The following is a 24,048-nucleotide window of genomic DNA, read 5'->3' as shown; positions in this document are numbered from 1 at the left end:
CCAGAGAAACACGGGAATAGCAGAACTGCTTTACCTCAGAGGGGCACCATGAGCCCAAATATACAGACCACACAGGACCCGTGTACTACAGTGAAAGGATGCTAGAAATACTGAAGACAGATGGAAGCTTTTCATCCTCCTACAACATCTTATCAAATACTGCCCACACTTAGCTCTGTTCTCACACCCCTCCATCTACTTTCATCATGTTCTAAACCTGCTCTCCTTGCTAGCTCAACTTCATTTGGTGTAGGGAACATGACCCTTTCCATGTGTTCAAGTGCCCTCTAGGACCCTACAGTACCAAACGCAAGGGAATGTAAAATAATGCATTTTTCCAAATTAAATTTGGATAAACTGGATGATTTCTCAGCAAAACTTCTGGAACTTCTTTTACTAACCATCTGCCCCTGGCACAGTGGATGCTGTGTCTATCTTGCTTCTGTTCACTGCCCAGTAGCTTTAAGATAAAAAAGAAAATCCCTCTAAGACCCTGTTTAAAATCCAGCCGCAATGGCTACAACTCCTCTTCATGTTTTACTTTTCATTACCATGTCTTGACCTTTCCTTGTGGTTCTTTGTGGTTGCTTTTAGACTGTAAACCTTCTGGGTAAGGGATCTGTTATCTGTTTGGCAAGAGCCTGCATTACCAAGCTGTGTACATTTACAACTCCATATAAAAGATTAGTACTTTATTGGTCATTTAAGTATTCTGAGTTAGTAATCTTTAATGTGGCAGTTATTTACCCAGTCATAAACAGAACGCTGCTGCCAAGTCAAGTCAAATAAACACTATGGAAGTCCTTCATCTCTAGAATTAATCCATTTCTGTTCTGACCATTCCAGGCTTTGCAAAAAAAAAGCAGTCACACTGTTACTGAGAACAAAACTATTCAGATGTTAAAGTGTTCTTAAAGCAACAACTGTATCTAGTACCTGCTCTAAGTTTTTCACCCGAAGGCTCTGCAAGGCTGGTAAATAGTGCAGGACCACAAGCCCCAGACATCCCACCCAACGCTGCCGCTCCCAACAGCCCTGCCTGCAGCGCCGGGACTGCCCCTCACCGCCACCCCTGTCACCCCCACAGCCCCCCGCCACCCTCACCCCCACCCTCAACACTGCCACCGTCCGCCACCACTCCCAAAGACCCCCGCCACCCTCATGACCGCCACCGCCCGCCACCACCCCCAAAGACCCCCGCCACCCTCATCACCGCCACCCTCATCACCGCCACGGCCCCCCGCCACCCGCGCGGACCCCAGTCACCCCCACAGACCTCCACCCCCCCCCCAGCCCCCTGCCACCCCTCACTGTCGCCCCCCACTGACCCCCCCTCCCCGCCTCAACGCCCGGGCCGCCGCGCACGTGCCCGCACCGCCCGCACGGCGCATGCGCGCTCCCGTCCCGCCGCCGCGCCCTTTGCGCATGCGCGCGGTGGCCGCTCGCTCCCCCCCCCCAGCCCGCTCCCGGTCCCGCCGGAGGCGGCCTGACCGGCGCGGCGACGGTAAGGGCGGTCCCTGCACGGCCGGGGTGCGGCGGGAGAACCTCTGCCGGCAGGGCGGGGGGATTCGGTGCTGGGCGGCGGGACCCCGGCGGCGCCTTCCCGGGAGGCGGCCGGGCAGGACCGGGCCGGGGGGCCTGCCCCGAGCCCGGCCTTCCTTGGGCCCCCTCCGCGGGCGCCGCTCTACGACTCGCTCCCGGCGCCGGGCCCCGGCTCGCCGGCCGTGCCCCGCGGGGCCGGCGAGCCTGGGGAGGAGCTGCCGGGCGAGGGTCAGGACGCGGCCCCGAGCCGCTGTTCCCGTGGGCTCTGGCGGCACCGGCGGCCCCTCCGGGAGCTCTCCCCTCCGCGGCGAGCCGGCCTAGGGAGGCTTCGGATTTACCCTTCCGATTTGTTCCGGTGCGTGGAGACTCGAAGGCTTGTGGGTGCCTCTTGGCGTGAGGGCACAGGTTAATGCTCTGCTTCTGCGCTTGTTTTTTCTGCAAAATATGTCAAGATGGGGCAAAGACGGATCCTCTGGTAACTGGTGACGCTCACCCAAATATTCACGGTTTACACTTACTCTTCAAGCTGGTCCCAGTTAAAGGGGCAGTTTATATTCACATGAAGAGCTCTCTAAACCCAAAGCTTGTGTTCTGCAGCTTCTTCCTTGAATATTTTAGAATTTCTATCATGAAAGTTAAATTTTGTTATGACTTTATTGTCATGCTGGTCTTTATCTAGGAACTGCTCTCTGAAACGCATACATATATAGACACCACATCCTTAAGTGGACGATGGCTCTTGGGATATTGGGGCTGCCAGAACGTCACCTAGCTGAACACTGGGTTTGGGGTGTCCACTAGAACTTGATAAAATGGTCCTTGGCCTCTCTGGGCCTGGGAGCAGGAGAGCAAATAACTGAGTGGCTGCAGCATGTTTAGCTGATTCCAGCCTCAGGTGGATGAGATATTGCAGGTGCTGTATAGCTGTGATGAGATGGGAGTGGGTAGTTTTATTCTGAACTGTGTTACCGTAAAACCTTGCCTTTTTACATCTAGTTTCTATAGGAAGCTGGAGTATCTGAAAGCTTTGCTGGCTTACAGGAAACCACAGTAGAATTGTCAGAGCATCCAGGAATACCCAGAGCACAAAAATTACATGTACCACATCTAGGGCTCTGCATTACCTGAAAAGGGAAACTCAGAAAAGTTAGAATTTCCTTCTTTGTGCATTCGCTAGTAGTTAGACCATGTTGCAAAAGACTTATCTCCGAGATAGTTACTTTGCAGGAAGAGCACTGGTAACTCGAATCCAAGCACTCCAGCAGTATTTTATGTTAGCTCTTTGTTGCTTCCAAGCAACCCAAGCATGATACTTATGTCCTTTGTAATTTGCAAAATGGCTGTGGATAGTATTGCACAAGAATTAGCTATCTTTGTACTGAGTGTCTTTTTTGTCATTAATATTTGAAAGTTTTCAGGTGTTCCTGCAGCTAGAATTTGAATGCAAGGGAAGGCAGCTTTCTGCTTCTCTTTTTTGCTGTTAATAATTAAATGCTGCCAAGTAAATGTTTCTAACAGGCTGGGTGTGGACCTGTCACATATTCAAGCACCTCTGCTCTTCCCAGCTCTTTCCTTTTATTGTGACCTCTGTTTTCTCCCCTTGGTTGTCTTCATTATGTTAATCTGAAATCTTGAAAAAGTCTCCTCCTCCTGATCAGTCTTGTCATTTGGACTGTAAGGAAAACTGAAAAAAAAAAAGCTATTCCTGTACTAAAGTTACCCTGTCCATAAATATAAGCCAGGCAAGCAAGCAAGCAAAACAAACCAGTCCACACTGCGCATGTGTCTCACCGTCTCCAACACTAAGGTTATTGCAGTCTGATAATACTACTCTGGCATTTGTTTAGATCGTAACTGCCTTTGCTTCAATGCTGAAGCTGGATAGAGTTAGTGACATGCAAATTATTGCCAACACATCATGAATTTAGTCCTTGCTAATCTTCTAGCTCTTTAGAATTCAACCTGCCCTGCCTGTTAGGTTGGAGAGGCCATTAAAACTGCTTGTGTTAGGCTGTATGGATGCATGCTCAGAAGCAGACAGATATATGTTAATGCTCAAAATAGATAAACTGTGTTAATGGTCTGAAAAGAAAAACAGCTATTTATATTCCATCTATACACAGCCTTGAATTGTGACTGAGAACTAAAGAACTAAAACTTCTTTTAAATGCTCGTTTGGGGATGCGTTTATTGTCAGGTTTAATTGCAATATTCTGCCACATTTACATGGGTTGTGTTTTGGGGGCGGGGAGGGTGCAGTGGACTTTGTCTAAGTAATAAGTCTTTAGCCATTTATTCCTTTTGTGCTTGATCAGGCAGTCACATGACTTTTCAGATATAAAAATAGACCTAATTGCACTATATTAATGATTGACTTGGCTTGAAGTCCATGTGTATTGGTGGGAGTATGTGCTGGAGATGTCCAGCTGTAGAATCACCTGTTTTAAGGTCTCTAATATACAAAAGTTCTCATATTTTGTGGTGTTAGACTTTACTGTTTCTCATTTATTTTCCTCTGTTGCTTAAACTTCTAAAGTTAGAGGACCTGAGCTTTCAGCCATGTTGCAAAATACCACATGTTGCTGATTCCCACTGTCTCAGGAAAGAGAATGAGAAGAACCTCCTAGGCTGACAGTGTCTGTGTTAATGAGCATGCTTAATTGTGCTTGGGGTGTACGCAGCTACATTATGTTAACAAATAGGTGTAACTTCAGTGTAGCTACACCAGCACTGGATTATTTTGTTACGTTTTTCAGGGGAAGAAACTTAAGGGAGAAATAATTCATACACAAAGTTGTTGTAATGACTGTATTTTGGAGGAAACTAGAACTGGGTTATTTCAAAATCTGCTAGGTTGAATAGCATTCATTTGAAAAGAAAAATAAATGTTCATCAGATCAGTTAAAACTTTTCTGCCTAATAGACAAGAGCCTGGGGTATCAACCCTCAGCAAGTCAGCTGATCAAACTCCATTGCATATACTCAGAATATAGTTATTTTTATTTCAGAACTGATATTCTAAAATCCCCTACCTGTGCAGCAAATACCTTTATAAACCCTAGGAAGAGAGGCGCTCTCCAGAGATTGCCTGTTTAATGCAGATTTAATACTTCCTGAAGAGAGGGGGGCAAGGGGGGAACGCAGCAGTAAGCCACAATGAGAATATTAGCTAAAAGTAGCTACTACCCTGTTTTTAGAGACTGAAATGAGTTGTTTACGCTGTAAGCACTTTAATAATGTGGTTAATTAGGTGCTGTTCTCTGTTGTGGGGATATCTGTCACCTTATTCTCTGTACCACAATTGCAAGTATGAAGGTTGGAAACTCTGCTGACGTGCAGGCAAATAGGTTTGGTTTCTTTTTTTAAAGGTGTGGAGGTCAGTGGTGCAACTGATGCATGTGGATGTTGCCCAGTGCGTTGTTTAAAAAACAGTCTAATATTTAAATTCCACCTCCTCCACCCCCAGCAGGCCCAGCAGAAGGGAGTAGGTCATAAGAAGATCTATACAAGGATGATTTGTAAGGTAAGGATTAATAAAAGCACTTCAGTGGGGGGTGGCAGAGTATTGGGGCTCTTTCTGTTTGGTGTTTTTCAGGTAATATCTTCACTGTATACAGAAGATGTTTGCTTTATAATCTGGTTCCATGCGGAAACAAGATTTCTGCTGCAGATTTACATTTCAGTATGCGTGTAAGGCCTCTCATCAGGCTGAGAGACTTTGAATCCATTGGGCAGTGCAGTGACACTTGACAGAGAAGTAGGCATGACAGGTATCTTAAGTCCCTTTAAGTTTACTTAGAACAAGCACATGGGTAATAAACACGGTCAACAGCAAGGCCTTGTCTTATATGTCCTGTGCTCCGACCCCTTGACTTTTCTTAATGACCTTCTAACAGGGCTAGTCTTCCCACAGTTTTACCCCTATAGTATGATTAGAGATTAGTAATATATACTAACAGTAAGGTTATAAACTCAGCAGCTGTTCTGTTGTTATAAATACCCTTTGATTTTAAAATTGTAATCAAAATAATGCAGGACTAGTTTGGAATTCTACACTGAATATTTTCTCATTATGAAATGCTGTTTCTCTACCTTTGCTTCTGCAGAGGAGGTATTTGTTGCTACTTTTGGACTTCTAATAGAGCATAATTTTGGAAAGACTGCAGAAATAAGTATCAAAATGAAGCAGTATATTGTTCAGGTTCCCTGAAATGCAACTGCTGGCATTCTGCCTGAGATTAGGCCCTCCTTTAATTGTAAAGTATATTTGGAACTGGTTTGATGTTAGTGTCTGAACTCACTCTCGCATGCAGGATAATCTACCCTTTTTTTTTCAGGACAGGGTTAATCCATTATCAGTGATACCAGATTACTGAAGCTTTTCTTCCGAGCAACCTTGAAAGAAAGGGAAAAAATCTGTAGGGTTTTGCAGGACTGAAAGAAAATAGATTCTGTATAAAATGACTACTTTAACTTTGTAATTCTTATATGGTCATCTCACTGTAAAATGGCTTTTATTTTCCAAGAGCAATCTTCTGTACCCTTGGTACTTAGTGCAGAGAATAATGAAATAATCTGAGATGGCAAGATTTTCCTACCCGGTTTTAGTTGCTGGCACAAAACTTACCCTGGAATAAAGGAGATCTAGTGATAACTTCTGGTATAAAGCGTTACCTCCCCATTTGCTTACTGCAGAGGCAAGGAGTGCATGCAGCGATTTCCTTAGTCTCCCTAAGAGAGTGAGGATTTGCGTGCTCAATTAGACCAGGGTTACTGGTTCATCTGCCCATTTCCTAATTTAGGGATCCCTTAAGATCTCCAGCACTGCCAGATTAACACCTTGTATATTCATATATTGCACTGGAAGGTCTTAATATAAACATGTCCTACCAGTTAATTGAACAGACAAATTACATTGGCATAAGTATCCACACTGATACTTGTGCTGTTACAATTAAATTGTCGTCTTGTTTTGTTTTAAAGATGATGTGGGGAATTGGGATGTTGGCCTGTTTCCTAACAGACTTTGAATGGCACAGTTCATATTTTGAACCTTTTGCAAGGGAGAATTTACAAGATTCATCTGTGTGGACATATTTTTGATAAATATGAATATTGTGAAGAAACTGAATTTTAGCATTAGTTTTTAAAAATGGGATATATGTCTATATATTGTATATATACAATATATTTATATACAATGCAATTTATGTTTTCTGTGTATACATTCTGTGTTCTTGAATGGAAAGTATATTTGTGTTAACAAGATTCAGGCTGAGACTGTGATGAGCTAGTTGTGCTTGTACATCACTTGAACAGCAAAGCCTTCCCTCTAGCCTGCAGACAAGGCTCCTCATTCTACCTGGCCCAGCCTAGCAGATGTATTGTTAAATCCCACTTGGAAAAGGCCACTATTTTTTGGAACAGAAGGATAAAAACAAAAAAAAAAAACAGAAACTGGTTTTATACTTGGTATAGATCATGACTTGGAGAGTGTTGAGGTTGTCAATGGGAAACCATATGGGGCTTTGTAAAAGGGTGCGTTCATCTCCATAAAGCAGTTTGCATTCTCCTTCTCAGTGCGATACAACCATGGCAGTCTGAGGCCAGCTGGAGGCTTCTTATGCTGTAGTCAGGCTGGCTGCGTTAGTTTTGGGACCTGCACCCACCGCAGTTTGGGATGTGAAGTGTTGAAGCAGCTTAGTGGTTGCACAGGTCCCCTGTAAAGGGTGGCCCAGAGTAGGATGGACATGCTGTTGTGATACTTCATCACAACTCTTGGAAAGGAGTAATCACTATGTTGAAGCTGGTCAGAGAGTGGGAGGAGCAGGTCTAGGAGGTATGTGCTCTTTAACCTCTGAATGTTTTTCTCATACTAATAAACCCATAAACATTGCCGTTGTCTGTGAACTGCCTCTTGGCAAACACCTCTTAGATAGTGGGAAAGGTCACACCTTCTATGTGTAAAAATCTGTGTGTGTTTCCATTCATGCTGTCAGCTGCTGTTCTGGACCTAAAGAAACTCTATGAACACCTAAGAAATAAAACATGGTTGCATGTACTCCTGTAGAGAAGGTTTAAATAGGAGCAAAAGAAACAAATTTGTGTTCAACATAAACAAATGCAGACGTTATGTCTAAGAGGAGAACATCTCAAAGTGTGGATATTTAATGATATTTTTCTGCCAGTAAATGTAGTGGAGAGAGATCTAGAGGTGACAGACTTCAAACGGAGAGAGCATTCAATGTAAGAGAGAGAAAATGGTTTACTGCATACAGATTTGCTTCCATGTCAGAGCTTTTCACTGATAGTTACACTGCATCTTTGGTTGTACATAGTAGACTGTGTCTACTTCCAAATGGAGTCCACTTCCAAATAGTCCACTTCCAAATGGAGAAAGATATAAACTGAGGTGTTTAGGGAAAGAAAAAATAAAATAAAATTGAAGACTGAAGATTGCATATTCACTGTAAAATTTTCATCAGAGCTTGCTGTTGAAGGGAGACCTGTTTCTAGTTAGTTCAGCTTTTGAAACAAAGGGAAGAAGAATAATTAGTACAATATGAGGGATTTTTTTCATCCTTATAATTTGGAAGAAACCAGAAGGAAAACACAGTCAATATAATAAGAAAATTGTATTGATTTTTCTGCACTACTTTGACAGATTGTTTTTTTTAATTGGATCTTTTTTAATACATCATGTAAAATAGTTTTGCTGATTAAATGCAGTTTTATTTTGGGGGGGGGGGGGGGGGGGAAGACAGGAATTCTCCTCTTTTTAATTTTACTAGTTGTTCCTTGCTTTTTTTTATGATGTAGGCAGGACAGAAAGCTCCTGATCTATGTCTTTGATAACATTTACCATCCAGTATCATCTTACAATGTTCTGTTCTTTAGCCTTTTTGACCCTTTGTGGAACCATTAACCATTTCTTTTCTCTTCCAATTTTTCAACAAGAGTGTTTTGTGGGGTTTTGCAGACTTTTGTTTGGGTTTTGTGTGTTTATTTTGTTCCTCTGTGGTATTTTAATGATCAGTACACCTCACAGTATCTACAGTGATTGAACATTAGAAGCGCTTGTCATCCCAGAGCAGGGAATGGGAACGGGGATTGCTGCTTGCAGATATAAGGCATACACATTCTCCTAAATATAAGCTACTGTCACTTATCTGGCCAGCAGTGAAGAGTTCATTCTGTGTCTGAACTTTTGACTTTTATAAAGTACATGATAGATTAATCACAGATAATTTTAAGACCTTGTTTAAGAAGGCAATAGTACTTTCCTAAGAATGAAAGCATGGGATTCTAGGACAAACCTTCTGTGACTATGCTTTGTATGCAGTGGTGACATCCCAAGAGAATTCATGTAGATGCCTAAAATTATTTGCCCTGTAATGTACTCTTATATCAGGTCTTTATCAGTTACTCAGGAAAAGTGAGATGTTTCTAGACTTTGCCCCAAAAGAATATAAAAAAACCATCAGGAAGCAGCTAACTAATACCCTATTGTTATTGGCAAACTAGTATTAGGATATTATTCAGAATTGTATTCCTGGAGTCCAGCTTGTGCTGTACACAGTGCCTAGGGCAAATTATAAAGAGATCGAAGGGCACTTAACCTCGTTAAAGCAATCCATCGAACTGTGTACTCTACTGAAATGGATCATTGCTCCAGAATGCATCAATGTGTTCCAAATTGCTCTCCTGCACAAGATGAACTAGTTGCTCCTGTATACTCCTGCTTTTATCCTTCTGTTCCAAAAAATAGTGGCCTTTTCCAAGTAGGATTTAACAATACATCTGCTAGGCTGGGCCAGGTAGAATGAGGAGCCTTGTCTGCAGTCTACAGGGAAGGCTTTGCTGTTCAAGTGATGTACAAGCACAACTAGCTCATCACAGTCTCAGCCTGAATCTTGTTAATACAAATATACTTTCCATTTAAGTATATATACACGTACAGAAAACATATTGCAACTTGAGCAGCTTGCCCTAGTGCTAAATGGAGTGTTTAATTTTGGCTCTGATGCATACGTCTTCCTCAGCGATGAGTGGCATAGGAAGTAACTGAAGCTGTATATGTGACAAAACATGCTTCGGATCAGGAGGTGTTTGGGGGAAGGGTGCTGTCCAGTCTTGTTTCCAGATCCATGTAGCAGAGATGTCAAGGTATACTGCTGTAAGTCTGGGCTTGGGGAAGACTGCAGAATGCACTGAAGTACTCAGGGAGGAGAGAGTAACTGTCTGCTGGTTGCCTTTAATTCTGCAGTTAGCTGTCTTGCTGCATTGCTTCGTTCTTCTGTCAGCTTCTTTGGTGTATGAAGCGAGCATCCCAGACATGGCTGAGTATTCCTCAAGGATGAGAAATCATCTACTCATAGTTTTGGGTTTACTTCTCTCTTACTGGGATGAGGACTAATATCTAGCAGTCTTGAGGAAGCAATTCTCATTTTCTTTTCATGTGCCTTCTGAATGGATTAGTTTAATGCGGTTATGGAAGAGAGTAGACTTGAGTCTCTGCCCTGGCTACATCACTACTCAACAGTATAAACAGCAAACAATGTGCTGCAGGTCTGGGAGTCTAGCATTAGGCTTGATTTGTAGGGCAGCAAAAGAAAATATTTGCTTTCTGTTAGCACATTATAAAAATGCATGCCAAAATTTTGTCATCGGTATCTAACTGTATCTGTACAGTGCATAGCAAATAGCTGAATCAAAGGTGTTGTAACGGTGGTTAAGATGAAAAATTGGAGTTCTTGTTACAGAGCAGCTACACTAGATTTGAATTAAGTGTCCTAATAAGCTATTAATTTGTAGTCAAACTTTCAGAACACAAAGTTGCAAGAATACATAAGTGGAATAGGGGACAAGTTTTTTCTGAGTAGTTATAATTTCTTTTTAGGAAACTTTTTTGTGATTATTAAAAGCAATATCAAATAAAATAATCTCAGGTTTGAGCCAAATTTGGAATTTATTTTAAGAAACTTTTATTTTAAGAAACTTAGAATGTAAATATGTCACTAGTGTGGAGCACTGTGTGTATTTGAAAGAAATAATTGTCCTCTGGGTTAGTTGTACTTCAGATATTTCAGTTGAATAATTTTCTTTTCCAAAATGCAGGAATTTAAAAAGTTGTCTCTAGCCACATTATCTTAAGTAAAATCGTAGCCTTATATTCCCCATAATGAAGGTAAGTCATAATTCAAATCTTCTCTTTTCCTGCTGTTTTATTTTTAGACACTTTCATAGAATTTTTCTTCACAGGCAGTATTGGAATTTGACTGTCACGCTTGGCTTCACTGCTGTATTTTTATTCAAATTCAGTGCAGTTTTCAGCTGTCTTCTGAAAGTAGCCCAAATGACAATGGGAAGAACTAAAGCAATGGAATGGAAAATGTGGCTAGATTAGCAAGCTAAATATTTCGTAAAAATTTAGTCACTGACTTGAAATCATGCCAGTTCCAGTTACCATGGTCATTGCTTGGTTTTAAATTGTAATGATTACTTGGTTGCTTTGCAGTTTAAACTTAACTTTGAAAAATCTTGCCTGTTCTACAGCCATTTTTGGCATATCTTCAATATGCATTTTTCAAGTTCTATTTCTCACTTGTGTTAGGGGTTTTTATATTGCACTTAACTGAAGAGCTCCATTATAGACCAATAGATTAACAATCGCAAAATTGTGTGGCAGTTACTAAGAAAAGGCTTTTTCTCCTGGTTCTGTTCTTCTGTGTTAATTCCTACTGTTTTGTAAAAGTCAGTCTGATGAGAAAAGATAATGACTGCTTCCCCTTTTTAAGGGGGAACTTTTAAGGTAACTTTCAAGATTTGTTATTGTTATGTAATGTAAATATTCTGTTAATTTTTACAATCCCCTTATAGTTCTGTTCTAACAGGTACTTGAAAGCATTTCAGTTCTGTGCAGTTCAGGTGCTGATCCATCACGTTGTCCCCATCCCCAGTTAGAGGATACTTACTACAACGTGATGTTAACTTCTCTAAATTTACTTTAGAGGGAAAGAGGCTTGTTAAAATAAAGGCGTATAGATCGGTGTCTCAGCCTGCCTTTAACCATATCTTTATACAAACATTTAATTCTGAGAATTTTTTTTTCTCTTCTGCCTGTGTCTTACCCATTCCTTATAAGTGAAAGCTAGGTAGTTTAGGTAAAGATGGGACTTTGATACAGACATGCACTCTTACACAGCCATCCTCTTCTACTTTTACTCCTTAACTGACACACCAGCCTTCCATCCCTCCAAATAGAACAGTCTGCACTGCCTGCTTGCTCCCTCGTGGTAGGAGAGATGGGTAGGAGACAGCCACAACCAGCCCTTTGCTACTGAATGCAAGACAGTTTTTGTCTACTCTTCCCACCAGCTCAGAGTTAATCATTGCTCTTTACATGGTTGCCAGAAGACTGAGGGCTTGCCCAGAGGGATAGAGAAAGTTTTGGAAAGAGTGGGAGGAAGAGATGAAGGGTGGCTGGAATTTTCCTGAGATTTCTTGTGCTCTTCTCCTTTGGCAAGTAAATATTCCCCATTTGAAGCCTGCTGGCTTACAGTAGCTGTTGGCACAGTGTCAGGAGCTATGCACCATTACACTGAAGCACACTAATTCTGTTGGTTTTGCAAGCACAGTTAAGAGCTGGTCATGCTCTGGCAACCTTGACAATGTGCATTTGCTTTGCTGTCATTTTTCTTTGCAGCATCTAGAGCTTTGAAAAGCATAAGCAGCCAGACCTACTTGCAGAGCCAGCAGATTTACCCCAGTCAAAGTATGTATAAGAGTGTAAGCTCAAATCAAAAGTTCTGGCAGTCTGACTTCCATCCTGTAGCCACAGACTTCAGTGAGATTGCTGTGGAGCACATACTCATAATATTCATTAGTTTCTGGAATGGACAGTAACTTCCAGAAAGAATAATGGTTGTTTGATGAAACCTCTAAATATGCCTCTGTCTCTGAATGATGGAAAATAAGACAGGAAGGAGTAAGGAGAAGGGAGAAGTTTACAGGAAGAAGGACAGCCAAGATGTAACTCTGCATATCTTAGAAGTTGTCTTTTATGATGGAAATTTTACTTAACCCTCCCTTATATAAATATAAGCAGCTCCCAAAGGATGGTGGCAGAAGGGGATAGTTGTTGCATAGTGGAGACTCCAGGAAGCACAGGATAATAATAGTTTCTCTGCTGATATGGCCATGAACAGAATGGTTCATCTCTTCATGCTTTGATCACTGCTAAATAGGGTTAAATTTTTCTTCTGCACAAGGATCTTACTCTAGGATTTGAATTAAAGATAATCAGTTTCCCTGTGATTCTCAGGTGGAGAATGGCAGAAAAATGTTAAATTCCACAGAGCTGACACCGACTCTGTGATGGACTGGTAACCTACTGTTGCTGTCTTTGCATACCCTGAAGACACTCTCTCAGCTCACATTGAGAGGTATCATTTCCAAACATCAAGAGATATCTCACTTTCAGAACTGAAGTTGGGACAATGTGTTGCCTCCTTTAATTACAGTCTGAGAACTAGTTTCAGATATGGAAGAATACAACGAAAAGAAATGGTGAGCATTTCTGTATTGTTCTTACATTGTATAAAGATGGCTCAAAAAGAATCTTCTTTTTACTTAAAAAAAAAAAAAAAAAAAAGTAGTAAATATTTGGTAGAAAAGAGCCATCTAAAAGCCTTCTCTGGAAGGCTCCTGTCTGTTGCTGTCAACCTTTTAAAAGAGGAATTAAATTTTGGAGTTTCAGCCTGCAGTTCCAAAATACCCAGATTAATATTTAGTCAGAATTCAAAACTGTCTGAATTAAATGTATGGCTGTCCAAGCTAATGCTAAGTGTATATTTACAAACCTCTGTCTACTTGAGGGAAAACGTTTGTTTAACTTTCCTGTAGTAGAGGAGGGAGGATGAGTTGTCTGTTCTGATGTTGTACCTACCTTATGAGTTTCAAATCGTTTTAATTGCACTTGTTGTACGACAGACTGTGCTGATAAATGTCAGGTTCCATGCATTCTCCAATCTGGTTACACAGAAATGGCTAAGGGTTCTTTGGAACTATTTCAGTAACTGCTTTTGTTGATTTAACCTTGCCATGTAATGTCTTAATTGTACAAAACAGTTTTATAGGCCTGTTGCATTTTATAGGGACTGTCTGTCTTTGCAGAGTGTGCAGCATTGACAGCCATGTGCTTCCTAGCTTTAATCTGACACCAAGGGACACATTGGCAGAGACATTCCAGCGCTGGGCAAACCTGTTGCCTGCTGTTAGTGCATTTTATTGTATTCCTTTCTAATTTTGCACTGATGTGATTAAAGCTGATTCAGATACGGCCATTAGTGACTGCAGTCATGCTGTCTGCTGGGACACCGGGGTACTTTAAAGCTGGATCAACTGGTAGATCTTGTAAACACATGGTTCAAGGAACTAGAGGCCAGAGCGTGATCTTTCAGCTCCTGGTGCTATTGCAGTAGTGTGCGTTTTTAAAATCTGATGTTGGTGATAGCAGGCCCTCTAGAGGGTGATTTGATAGAAGCGTGTGCAAGGTCAGGACCAGAAACTGTGAAGTACTCGAGAGAATTAAGGAGCAGTTTCATGAAGCTGTTTGAAGATGACTTGAGCCTGTGCTGCAGTTAGTGGTTCTGTCCTGCACTCGTCTTTGTTCTGGCACTAATCTGTCCGGCCATACAGCTTGCACATCTTGCTTATCCAATGGAAAAGAAAAATTGTACCAGACTAACAAACTAATCTCAGTGACTGTGTGGCCATGCTAGTGCTAGTACCAGCACAAAGAAATTACTGGGAACACATGGCTGTGGCTAGCAGTCAGTTGGCATATCTTGTCACTGGCCACACAGTCTTGGGACAATGTAAGCTGCTCATGAGACTGCATCCTTGTAGTATAAATAACAGTTACTCCCCCAGAGAATTAGAAAGAGAGATTGCAAATTGAACACGCTTTTTACAGTGGATATTTTTGAAGTAGGAGCCTTCTGTTCTTCTAAGTGAGAAGTTAACATAAGGGTCCATGCCTCAGCTTGGACCTTCAGTTAGGGAAATCAGCTTCCTGTGGAGAAGTCCTGAGAATCAGCCCCTTGGCTGGCCATTGATAAATTACTTCAGTATGAGTTATTGACAGAATGGAAGTAAGGTTTGGCCTAAAAATAAAAAGGCATGCATCTTTAACTTTCCTTGCTTTAGAAAACAGTTTTGGCATTGCAGGATCAAGTTGAATGTCTGTGTGTGTTCCTAAAGAAAATGGGAGATTACCTGTTCGTTACTCAAGCCTCTTATTTTTCTTACTTTTGCAGAAAAAGCTGCAAGTCATTTAATGACCAAATAAGGTCTCCATTCTCATGATTTATCTGATATGCTTCTCCTGGAGCCATGGATGAATACAGCTGCTTTGTGGATTGGGACAAAATGGATGTTACTGTCCAGAGCCAGGATGCAAAGGAGCTGACCTGCACAGAGTTCCAGGAGCTCAAGCAGCTGGCCCGCCAGGGCTACTGGGCCAAGAACCACTCTCTGAGAGCCAAAGTGTACCACAAACTAATTAGCAATATCCCATGTCGCACAGTGACCCCAGATGCAAATGTGTACCGGGACATTGTTGTAAAGATTGTTGGAAAGCGTAACAGTAGCTCCCTTCCACTACCAGAGTTTGTGGATAACAGCCTGGTCCCCACGTACTGCTTGAACGCAGAAGGCATTGGGGCAGTCAGGAAGATTATATTGTGCATTGCGAATCAGTTCCCAGACATATCATTTTGCCCAGCACTGCCTTCTGTGATAGCTTTGCTCCTCCACTACAGCAAAGATGAGGCAGAGTGCTTTGAACAGGTTTGTCGCATCCTTGCTTGCAATGACCCGTCGAAGCGGCTCATCGATCAGACATTCCTGGCTTTTGAGTCCTCCTGCATGACCTTTGGTGACCTGGTTAACAAGTACTGTCAAGCAGCACATAAGCTGATGGTGGCAGTGTCTGAGGACGTGTTGGAGGTTTACTCCGACTGGCAGCGGTGGCTCTTCGGAGAGCTGCCGATGGTGTACATTGCTCGGGTCTTTGATGTGTTTCTGGTGGAGGGCTACAAAGTTCTCTATCGCGTTGCGCTGGCTCTGCTGAAATTTTTTCACAAAGTCAGAGCTGGGCAGCCCATGGAGTCTGACAGCATACAGCAGGACATTCGAGCTTTTGTGAGAGACATTGCCAAGTCAGTGTCTCCAGAGAGGCTTCTGGAAAAAGCCTTTGCTATCCGCCTTTTCTCACGGAAGGAGATCCAGCTTCTGCAGATGGCCAATGAGAAGGCTTTGCAGCAGAAGGGCATCACGGTCAAACAGAAAAGGTAGGGCGCTCATTATCAGTAGCATGAGTGGTCTTGTGAGTTTTCCCAGTGTGATGAGCAATCACTCAGTCCTGAGTGACTGGTGCAGAAGCTCAGCTGGTACATGCTGGTATCTCTGCTGTGTTTTTTTTCTCTGCACAAGAGGTCAGCAGCCCCCAAATTAAGCATTGTTGGGATTGTAATGAGAAGTGTAACTGAAATGTTACTCTACAAGAGAAACAAAGCAGTTTCTTACAGCTTAGTGATGAATTTATAATTACTTTTTACAGGTACACAGTAACTGGAGGTATTGTATCTCAAAAGTATCTTTCACAAGGTGTTTTTAAACTAAAAAATATTTTAGCAAAGCTGGAAAAAACACTGATAAAGTACTTGGAAGAACAGTACCCAAACATGAAAATTTATTCTTAAATATGAGATTATTTGTATAAAATGTCAATTTCATGCTGACCAGTGCTGTGAATTCAGCAGTCTCTGTAGGCAAGCGATATCCCAGCTGGAAATGTTTTGCTTAACTGGCGAGTTATTTTAACAGAGCAGGGAAGAAGTAGGTCTTATTTACAGGTTACTTTTTAAATTAGTTTGACTGCAAGCCTCCTGGAAGTCAAGAGTATAGTAAGCATAGTTAGGAGTTGATCTATTTTTATGACAGATTCATGTACTATTAGAAAGAATTATTTTGAAAGAACCATGAAAGAGAAGAGTGAGGATGCTCATCCAAGCAATGATTGCGTTATCACAATTTCTTTTCAGAAATGGAGGGAGGAGAAACCAGCTGTGTACTGGTAAATGAAATCCTGCTCCAGTGTGATGGTAAAACCACAATAATAAAAGGCTTAGCTGAAAGACCTGTCCATGTATATAAAAAAGGCAGCAATATATTAATCTAAACAAAATTACTCTTTTGCCAAGTGCAGATGTATGTGGAGGTAAATGCTGTTGTAGCCATGTTTTGTTTCTCTTAAGCCCTTATGTGGCTGCAGTAAACTTCTCCCAACCATTTTTGAAATGTGAGTTTATGTTGAACAGCTTTATCAGCTGTCCTGACCTCTGAAGGGAGGATGACTTCTAGAAGTCTACTGGGATCAGTAAGTGTGATATCTAGAACTTGATATTCTAGAGGGACAGTCTTTCATTTTCTCTAAATCTTCAAAAATCAAAAGGTGTCAGCACTGATGTACTCGGCTCTTGCAGCCAGTTGTGTTGCTGATTAGTTACAGTAGTTGCAAAAAGATATCATTTCATGGTCTTAAAATATATACTTAGCAGATTTCTGCCTATAAAACAACATAAATGTTAGCAGAACCTCTTTCATGTGCCTGAATAAATGTAAAGGTCGCTACAGTCTTTTCCAAAGGTTTATTTTTAGATTCTCAGTTTGGTTTACAATTAGCTTGTGCTTTACTTTGCTCATGTCTTGGAAGAGACTGCTCTGTCAGTCTCAAATATTTTAAGGCCTTTAGCCACTGGAATGTCACATCGGGTAGAGTTCAGACCATTGTATTTGGGACTCACAACCAAAAGTATTAACTCTTCCAGTGTGTATCTTCTCTTCCTGTACTGAAGTTCAGGAGAGTTTTAATACCCTTTTTGAGTATATTCTTCAGCAACAGAATGAGAGCTTTAAATAAAATTTTAAAAACCCAGAATTAAAAAAAAAAAAAAATCAAACAAAAAACCCCAACCAACAACAGAAACTCCAGAAGCACCTGCTGTGTTAAATGTTGTAGAAGTATTTCAAAGCAAAATACAGTCAAATTATACCCAGATAATGCCAGTAGTTACTGCCTTACCATCCAGAGTTGCTAATGAGAAACTGTTATCCTTTCTTGGCTACTTTTGTAGACATACTGAAATTTAGCGTGGTACTGCTGTGAGCTTGGCTCAGTTTGGATCCCAGTGTAGGCAGATGTGGGTGCTGGAGAAGGGAACTTTTCTCCAGTGCTTGTTACAATGTGATTTTTCTTGTCCAGATGTTTGGTCTGTGCAAGGGGATGATGAGTTATTTTCCAGTCATGTAACTGCAAGCAGGTAGTAAAAAAGGAACAAAAAAAAAAAGGGGGAAATATTTTAACCTGTCTGTTTATTTTTCTCATTCTTAGTGATTCGAATCAAACCTTGCTTTGTTTCTCTCCAGGCTCCTTTCATTCACTTTGTTGCAGATGTAGGAAATCACTGATCTTTTCTATCTTTTTTTGTCTTTCTCCTTATACATTCTCCTTCTGTCAATTCCATACCCACTGCACCCCTCCTGTTTGCAGTGTTGCATCTCCCAAAAGGTACGTTAAAACACTTCAATCTTTCCACTTTGCTTGTCTCTTCTGTCTTTGGCTGGTTATTTTTTTCCAAGGCTGTCATTATTGCTTAATGCTGGGGCAGGAGAAGCAGGGCAGCAATTATAGCATCCGATTGCTGTGTAACATCTGATGACACTCTTGCAAAGTTAGTTCAAAGCACCTGCAGAGTTCTAAGATAAGTGGTCAACAGCCCAGCTAGCCACCATAGCACTTCCATAGAGCAATACAAGCCTGTTTTTTCCGGAATGGAAAAGAGTAATATTAATGGTGGGATAGAAGTCCTTTCTACACTGGACAAAAAAGTGGTATTTTTTTCTTTTTTAAAATATCTCCAGTAACATGTCTTCAGAACTGTTAGGTGTTGTCCCACATCCAAACCTGGTATATGCTTTTGCAATAGTTGTGAGACATACTCAACTTTTTTCTCCTTTGCAAGCTTTCTGCAGTTCATTGGAAAGACATTGGACTGAAGCCAACTTGGCACACTCCTGAAAGTGACTTGTCTCTATTCATACTAGTTTATATTTATTTTTAAGTAGGTAGGGGTTTTTTAGAGGCAAAATGACAAGACTGTTTGCCTGTGTCAAGGAGGTCAGAGTTACTCAGCCATATAGCATTAATGAAGTCATTCATCAAATCTTGGCCGAAAAGCATATCTTAAAGAACAAAACCCAGTGGATTGTGAGACCTGATAAGCAGAGAACTTGGAAAGGAGAAAGGCTGCCCTGTCAGTATTGAATATGACAGATGTAAGAGTTTAATTTATATACCTTTAAGAATCTTCTGGCCTTGTTGCAGGTGCCCTGAGTTAACTTTAGTGAGTGATGCACACTAACATTTGTACTAATTTATAAAATCAAAGTTTGAATTAATTTCCTTGTGTTTTCATGACTGCAAGAACACCTTAGGAGACTTACCAAAACATGTTTCATATTATATCTCGTATGCCAAGGATTTTACCTCTCATAAATCAGCAGGCTGTTAATTCCAGGCAAGCAATCTTCAACATCCATTATTTTACTGTAGTTACAAAGTTATGAAAGTAGCAGAAATCCTTGATTTCTGTTAGGAAGCACATAGTTTGGGTTTGAGGGGACTTAGGTAGCTGTAGGGTGTGATGCTGATCTCAACACAAGATTAGGTTTCAGGCTTACACACCACATAGGACTTACATTGCCATTTATGACTCAAAAACAACATATCACTTCTACCCTGCCTAACTGAAATTATAATGGATTTTAAAGATAATGTAGACACCGTAAGATTTGACCCCAAACAAAGTAGAACAGGAAGATGTAATTCAGTGAGTCATACCTTGGAGCATGGTGTTTGTTGTCATGGAATACATACAGAGTATACCCACTGTGACAGCTGCTACCACATGTTGTCAACGTTGGCTTTATCTCCAGGAACTCCAAGGTCTCCAAAGCATATTGTATTAATGATACAGCTGTAAAAACAACAGTCTTACAAAAACAGCAAATAAGCTGATTTGTAACAGTAACACCTGATTTGTGCTACTTTTGTAAATTGAATGTCCTTTGGGATGATAAGTCGAACATGTTTTTCCAACATCAGTAATCATTAGGAAGTTGTTATGCCAATCTCAGCAAACCAACATGAAGAACAGATGAAAATGCTAATGCAGGGTAAAATCTTAATGAATTTGTTCAGTTCTAGTGGTAGGCTTTAATGCAGTGCCAGTCCAAATTCAGTGTTCTCTCAAACTGCTTTTTACCAGATAACCCTGAAAGGCCTGTAGTACAGTGAAAGCTAAACTTAATTTTCATCAATCAGTATAGACCAAAATGGGTTTTTTTCCTTAGCTAACTTGTGTACTGTTCATTTTCACTCATTTATTACTTTGAAAGGCAACTACCCAACTGAAGTAGATGATTTTCAGTGTCATTAGAGAAATACTGTCAAAAATGAGAGGATGAATAAAGGTTAGATACTTGTAACTCTAGCTGCAATTTTCTGAATCCCCCTAAAAAAACCCTTGTATTTTTATTAAGCAGCACGGAGTTTGATTTGATGTAGGTGCAGGCTGTGTATTGACACTGGTCTCAACACAGGATCAGGTTTCGGTCTTAAGCACCTGCAGCTGTGATTTATGACTGGGAAATAGCAGGTCATTTTATTTCAAATCCTTCAGTCAAGCTGTGGTCTAGGTTTTACTAACTGAATGGTAATGTTAAATATATATAATGATTCACCATGGTATTCAAGGGGCAGGAATGGCATGCCTGGAATAGTTTTAAGCAGCCAATACAATGGTAAATGCTTTCTTGTAAATCAGGAAGATCTGTTTGTAAAGGTGATATTCCACCTACATGGAAAAGTTGTAGGAAGACACAGGGTACTGAAAGTGATGTATTACCATGAATACTGCTGAACACAGGCTTTGAGTGGGGTCTGGGTCGGAGAGTCCTTAAATCAGCAGTTCATAGTAGCCAGGCGAAGGAACAGAGGCAAAAGAAAAGGTGCACTGAGGTTGAGAGCCTTTTAGGAACAAACACCTAAGTTTAGTTGCTCAAGCAGTTCACGTAAGTGTGAAAAATTTACATAGAAATAATTGAGGCTTGCTTGTTTGAGGTTTAGTAAGTTTAAAGCTATTTTGATATTTGCTACTAACTCTTAGCCAATTTATCATCATTATTTTTCCTCCAGAAATTCACTCTAATAAACCGGTTGACTGCCCTGAATGTTTTTTAATTCCTTAAGTGTGAGAAAAATCTAATTTCTGATGAACTGAAATCAAGGCTTTATTTCTCAGCTCTGTTCTGCAGTGCCACCAGTCTAGCTGCAGACCAGACAGGACCAGGAAGGCTGAGACCTAAAGATTCCAAAGATGTGGGTTCAAGTCTTGGCTCGTACTTTGCTTCAGCTGAATCTCTCCTGTGTCTCAGCTTGCTCTGTTTAAAAGCTAAAATAATGTCCTAGTCAATGATACTCTAAGTTTTAAAACCCTTTAATAGTTGCAGCTTGCTTAAATAGGTGTCCATATAAGTTCCTTGCTAATTAAATAATGCAGGGTAACAGTGCAGGTAGTGGTTTTGTTCCTTTTGCTAGAGGAAGCAGTAATTCATTTTTTTTTTAAGTGGGCTAAGGAGTCACTTCATCAGAAATGCTGATACTAAGACAGCTACAGTAAATTTCAGAAAGCATTTCGCAATGTCTCCAGGCAAGCACTGCTCTAAAGTACAGTGCAAATGCTGCTGATTTCTTGGTCCTACAAGCAAGAAAAATAATACAAAATGTATGGTTTGTGTGTTTCAGAGAGTGTGAGCTAAACTATTCAGATACATGCAGATACGCAGTATTGATGTCCTCTTTATGTTCCATGAAACTAAGGGGAACGAAATGTGTAATTGTCAAAAAAACCCACCAGAAACTGGCAAATACTTGCAACTGAACCCTTGCATGCAGCGCAAACTGCCTAAAGCTTTATTTAACTAATGGCTGGTATCTTGTGTAAGTTCCTATATCACTTCCACCATGTACTTGGCTGTCACCCTTGCATTTTAAAAGTCTTTAACATCAGCCATGGATGCAGTAACGCTTGTTTAATCCCCAGGCTTTGAGTTTGTGTGCTTATTTAATCTGAGAAATGAAGACTGCTTAAGATGGTGATGATTAGTGTTATTATTACCTTCAAGTGTTTAAAAGCCATAAGTCAGCTCTTATAATTAAATCAGACCCCTCTGAGAGTTATGGGGGTTTGCTCTCTGGTGTGTCTAGCATTCCTTCATGTTTTCAGACTCCATCTGTAACTATGAACCTAGGAACTTCCTTGGTTCTTAGTAAAATGGAAGTCATTGGTAATAACATGTTTCCAAGAGGTGGAACTTTACAAAAGGTTCAAATGTTTGCCTTGGATTAAAATTGCTTAGCCTGGTAATACTGATTCTTCTAAGGTTTCTGAGGGTTTTAGGAATTCTCTAAACCCATAATACAAGCAGGACCTCAGAGGGGGAAAAAGTAATACCTCTTCCTCTCAGATCCTGGCCATTTCTTTAGGTATTCTGTTCTCTATGCTTAAATACTAATGCCAGTAAGACTGTCTCAAACAGCAAATATAATTTGATCTGTTTAAGATCATGCTTATTCTAGCTGACTCACTATTGTGGTGTGGGTGACAGCTGCCATACAGAGGAATTGCTCCAGGTATTTCAGTAAGGCCAAATCACTACCTGAGAATTATGTTAAACTGCAGTAGTTTATTATCTTTGCTAAATCGTGGCCTTCTAATCCCATGGACTGGAGCTTTGAACAATAGCATGTCCACCAGAGCCTTTTAGTGTGCAGCTGTCTTTGCATGTTACTGTCCAGTAATCTGAAGCTTGTTTTGTTGTTATTGTTTCTCAATGTTTGTATTGTACTTTTCAGGCAGAATGTGCACTTAGCAGTTCATGCTGAGAACTTCAAGTCTGAAATTGTCAGTGTGAAAGAGATGCGAGATATCTGGTCATGGATCCCAGAGCGATTTGCACTTTGCCAGCCCCTCTTGCTTTTCACCACCTTGGAACACGGCTGTAGTCTGAGCCGGTAAGGAAAACCTTCCCCACTCTTCTCTCCTGTAGGGCAAAAAAGAGCAACTGGTGAACTGTTTGCTGGATTGACAAAAAGGCCATGCCTAATCAGAACTTGATCTGAAGGGTATTATTAGCGATGGCATGTAAATATGGCAAATTCCTATTGGCTATAGCATTTGACCAGGGTACCTCACATGCCAGAACATGGTAAGCCATTTTAAACTGTCCAGGACCAATTGGAAGAGTCAAAGTTGCATCAGGTCACAGAATACGCTGGTCTGAGACTGATTCATTCCCCACTGGGTGTGAATGGTTTAACTCAGGGGCTGCTCTGCAGGCTCTTCTGATAGATAACTGCATTCAAACTGATCCAAAGAATAAGGGAACTGGAAACTGGAGATTCCTTTACCTATGTATCTATTGTTATTTTTAAAGTGGGATAAACTAGGCATGAGTTCTCCTTGCACTTGACACAGAAGACTCTAATCCTATAGCTCCTACTAATGACTTCAACATCTGCAGTTGAGGTACTGAGGTGGGGAGTGGTCTGCTGTCCCGGCCCCATAGGTCTATCTGTGAGGAAAAGCAAAACCAAATAAAGAGAATGCATCATAATTATTTTCTATGAAAACCAAAAGCTCTTCAGAAAACCATAGTCCTCGGGGCACAACTTTCTTTAAATTGTCATAATCCAAAATGCTGCGAAATGCCACTGTTGTGATAAGTAGTCTTCTAGTTATTCTGCAGAGGGATAAACAAATGTACAGAGAACCGCTTAAGAATATTTGTTTATACTCAACTCTGTTATTTATGATGAACTATAGAAAGCATTTGCAGAAATTTGCTTAGTCTTTGGATGTCTTTTCTGCCATGCCATCAGCTGGAGGAGGAGGTGGTGACTGACATTAAGGAGCAAAAAAGCTGCAGTCGGTAGTAGTTGAGTGCTCATTTTTGTGTACTCTGCACTTCAGGTTCTATTCTCACAGCGAGGGACACGAACCAACTCTTCTCCTCATTAAGACCACAGCAAAAGAGGTGAGGTGAAAAGCAACTGATTAAATTAGGTTTTCAGACACTTAACTAATGCTGTATTGCACCACACAACTGTTTATAATAAAATGAAGAAGCAAGGGACCTAAAATTGCTTGGGGTTTGGTTTTGGTTTTTTAACAATACATGCTTTAAATTATTCCATTTGTTGATGATGGGACTGCATTCTTGGGTAAGTCCTATAAACTAGGTCTTGGTCAGCTATTCTTTCTCCTCTAAGTAATGTGGGATGATGGGCTGGAGTAACTCATTTTGCTCTTGAACAGACTC

The 24,048-nt window shown here is 41.0% G+C and overlaps 1 protein-coding gene across 5 annotated transcripts in view; it reads left to right on the top strand.

The window, feature by feature from the left end:
- Window positions 1–1,420: 1,420 nt before the first annotated feature.
- The window catches only part of TBC1D24 (TBC1 domain family member 24), a 32,385-nt gene continuing 9,757 nt past the window's right edge, over window positions 1,421–24,048 (top strand). The window contains exons 1-7 of one of the 5 annotated variants that reach the window (XM_074919366.1): window positions 1,455–1,504; window positions 5,009–5,065; window positions 12,866–13,110; window positions 14,862–15,896; window positions 18,158–18,175; window positions 22,583–22,741; window positions 23,700–23,763. In XM_074919366.1, coding sequence (XP_074775467.1) covers window positions 14,938–15,896; window positions 18,158–18,175; window positions 22,583–22,741; window positions 23,700–23,763 — 1,200 coding nt within the window. In that variant the 5' untranslated portion in view covers window positions 1,455–1,504; window positions 5,009–5,065; window positions 12,866–13,110; window positions 14,862–14,937. Of the gene's footprint in view, window positions 1,505–5,008; window positions 5,066–12,865; window positions 13,111–14,861; window positions 15,897–18,157; window positions 18,176–22,582; window positions 22,742–23,699; window positions 23,764–24,048 lie in introns of all 5 variants that reach the window. The other 4 variants (XM_074919368.1, XM_074919367.1, XM_074919365.1 and 1 more) reach the window with 4 other exon arrangements.

The sequence above is a fragment of the Athene noctua genome, chromosome 15, assembly GCF_965140245.1.
Source record: "Athene noctua chromosome 15, bAthNoc1.hap1.1, whole genome shotgun sequence".
Lineage (NCBI taxonomy): Eukaryota > Metazoa > Chordata > Aves > Strigiformes > Strigidae > Athene > Athene noctua.
This window is presented reverse-complemented; position numbering and strand designations above follow the sequence as displayed.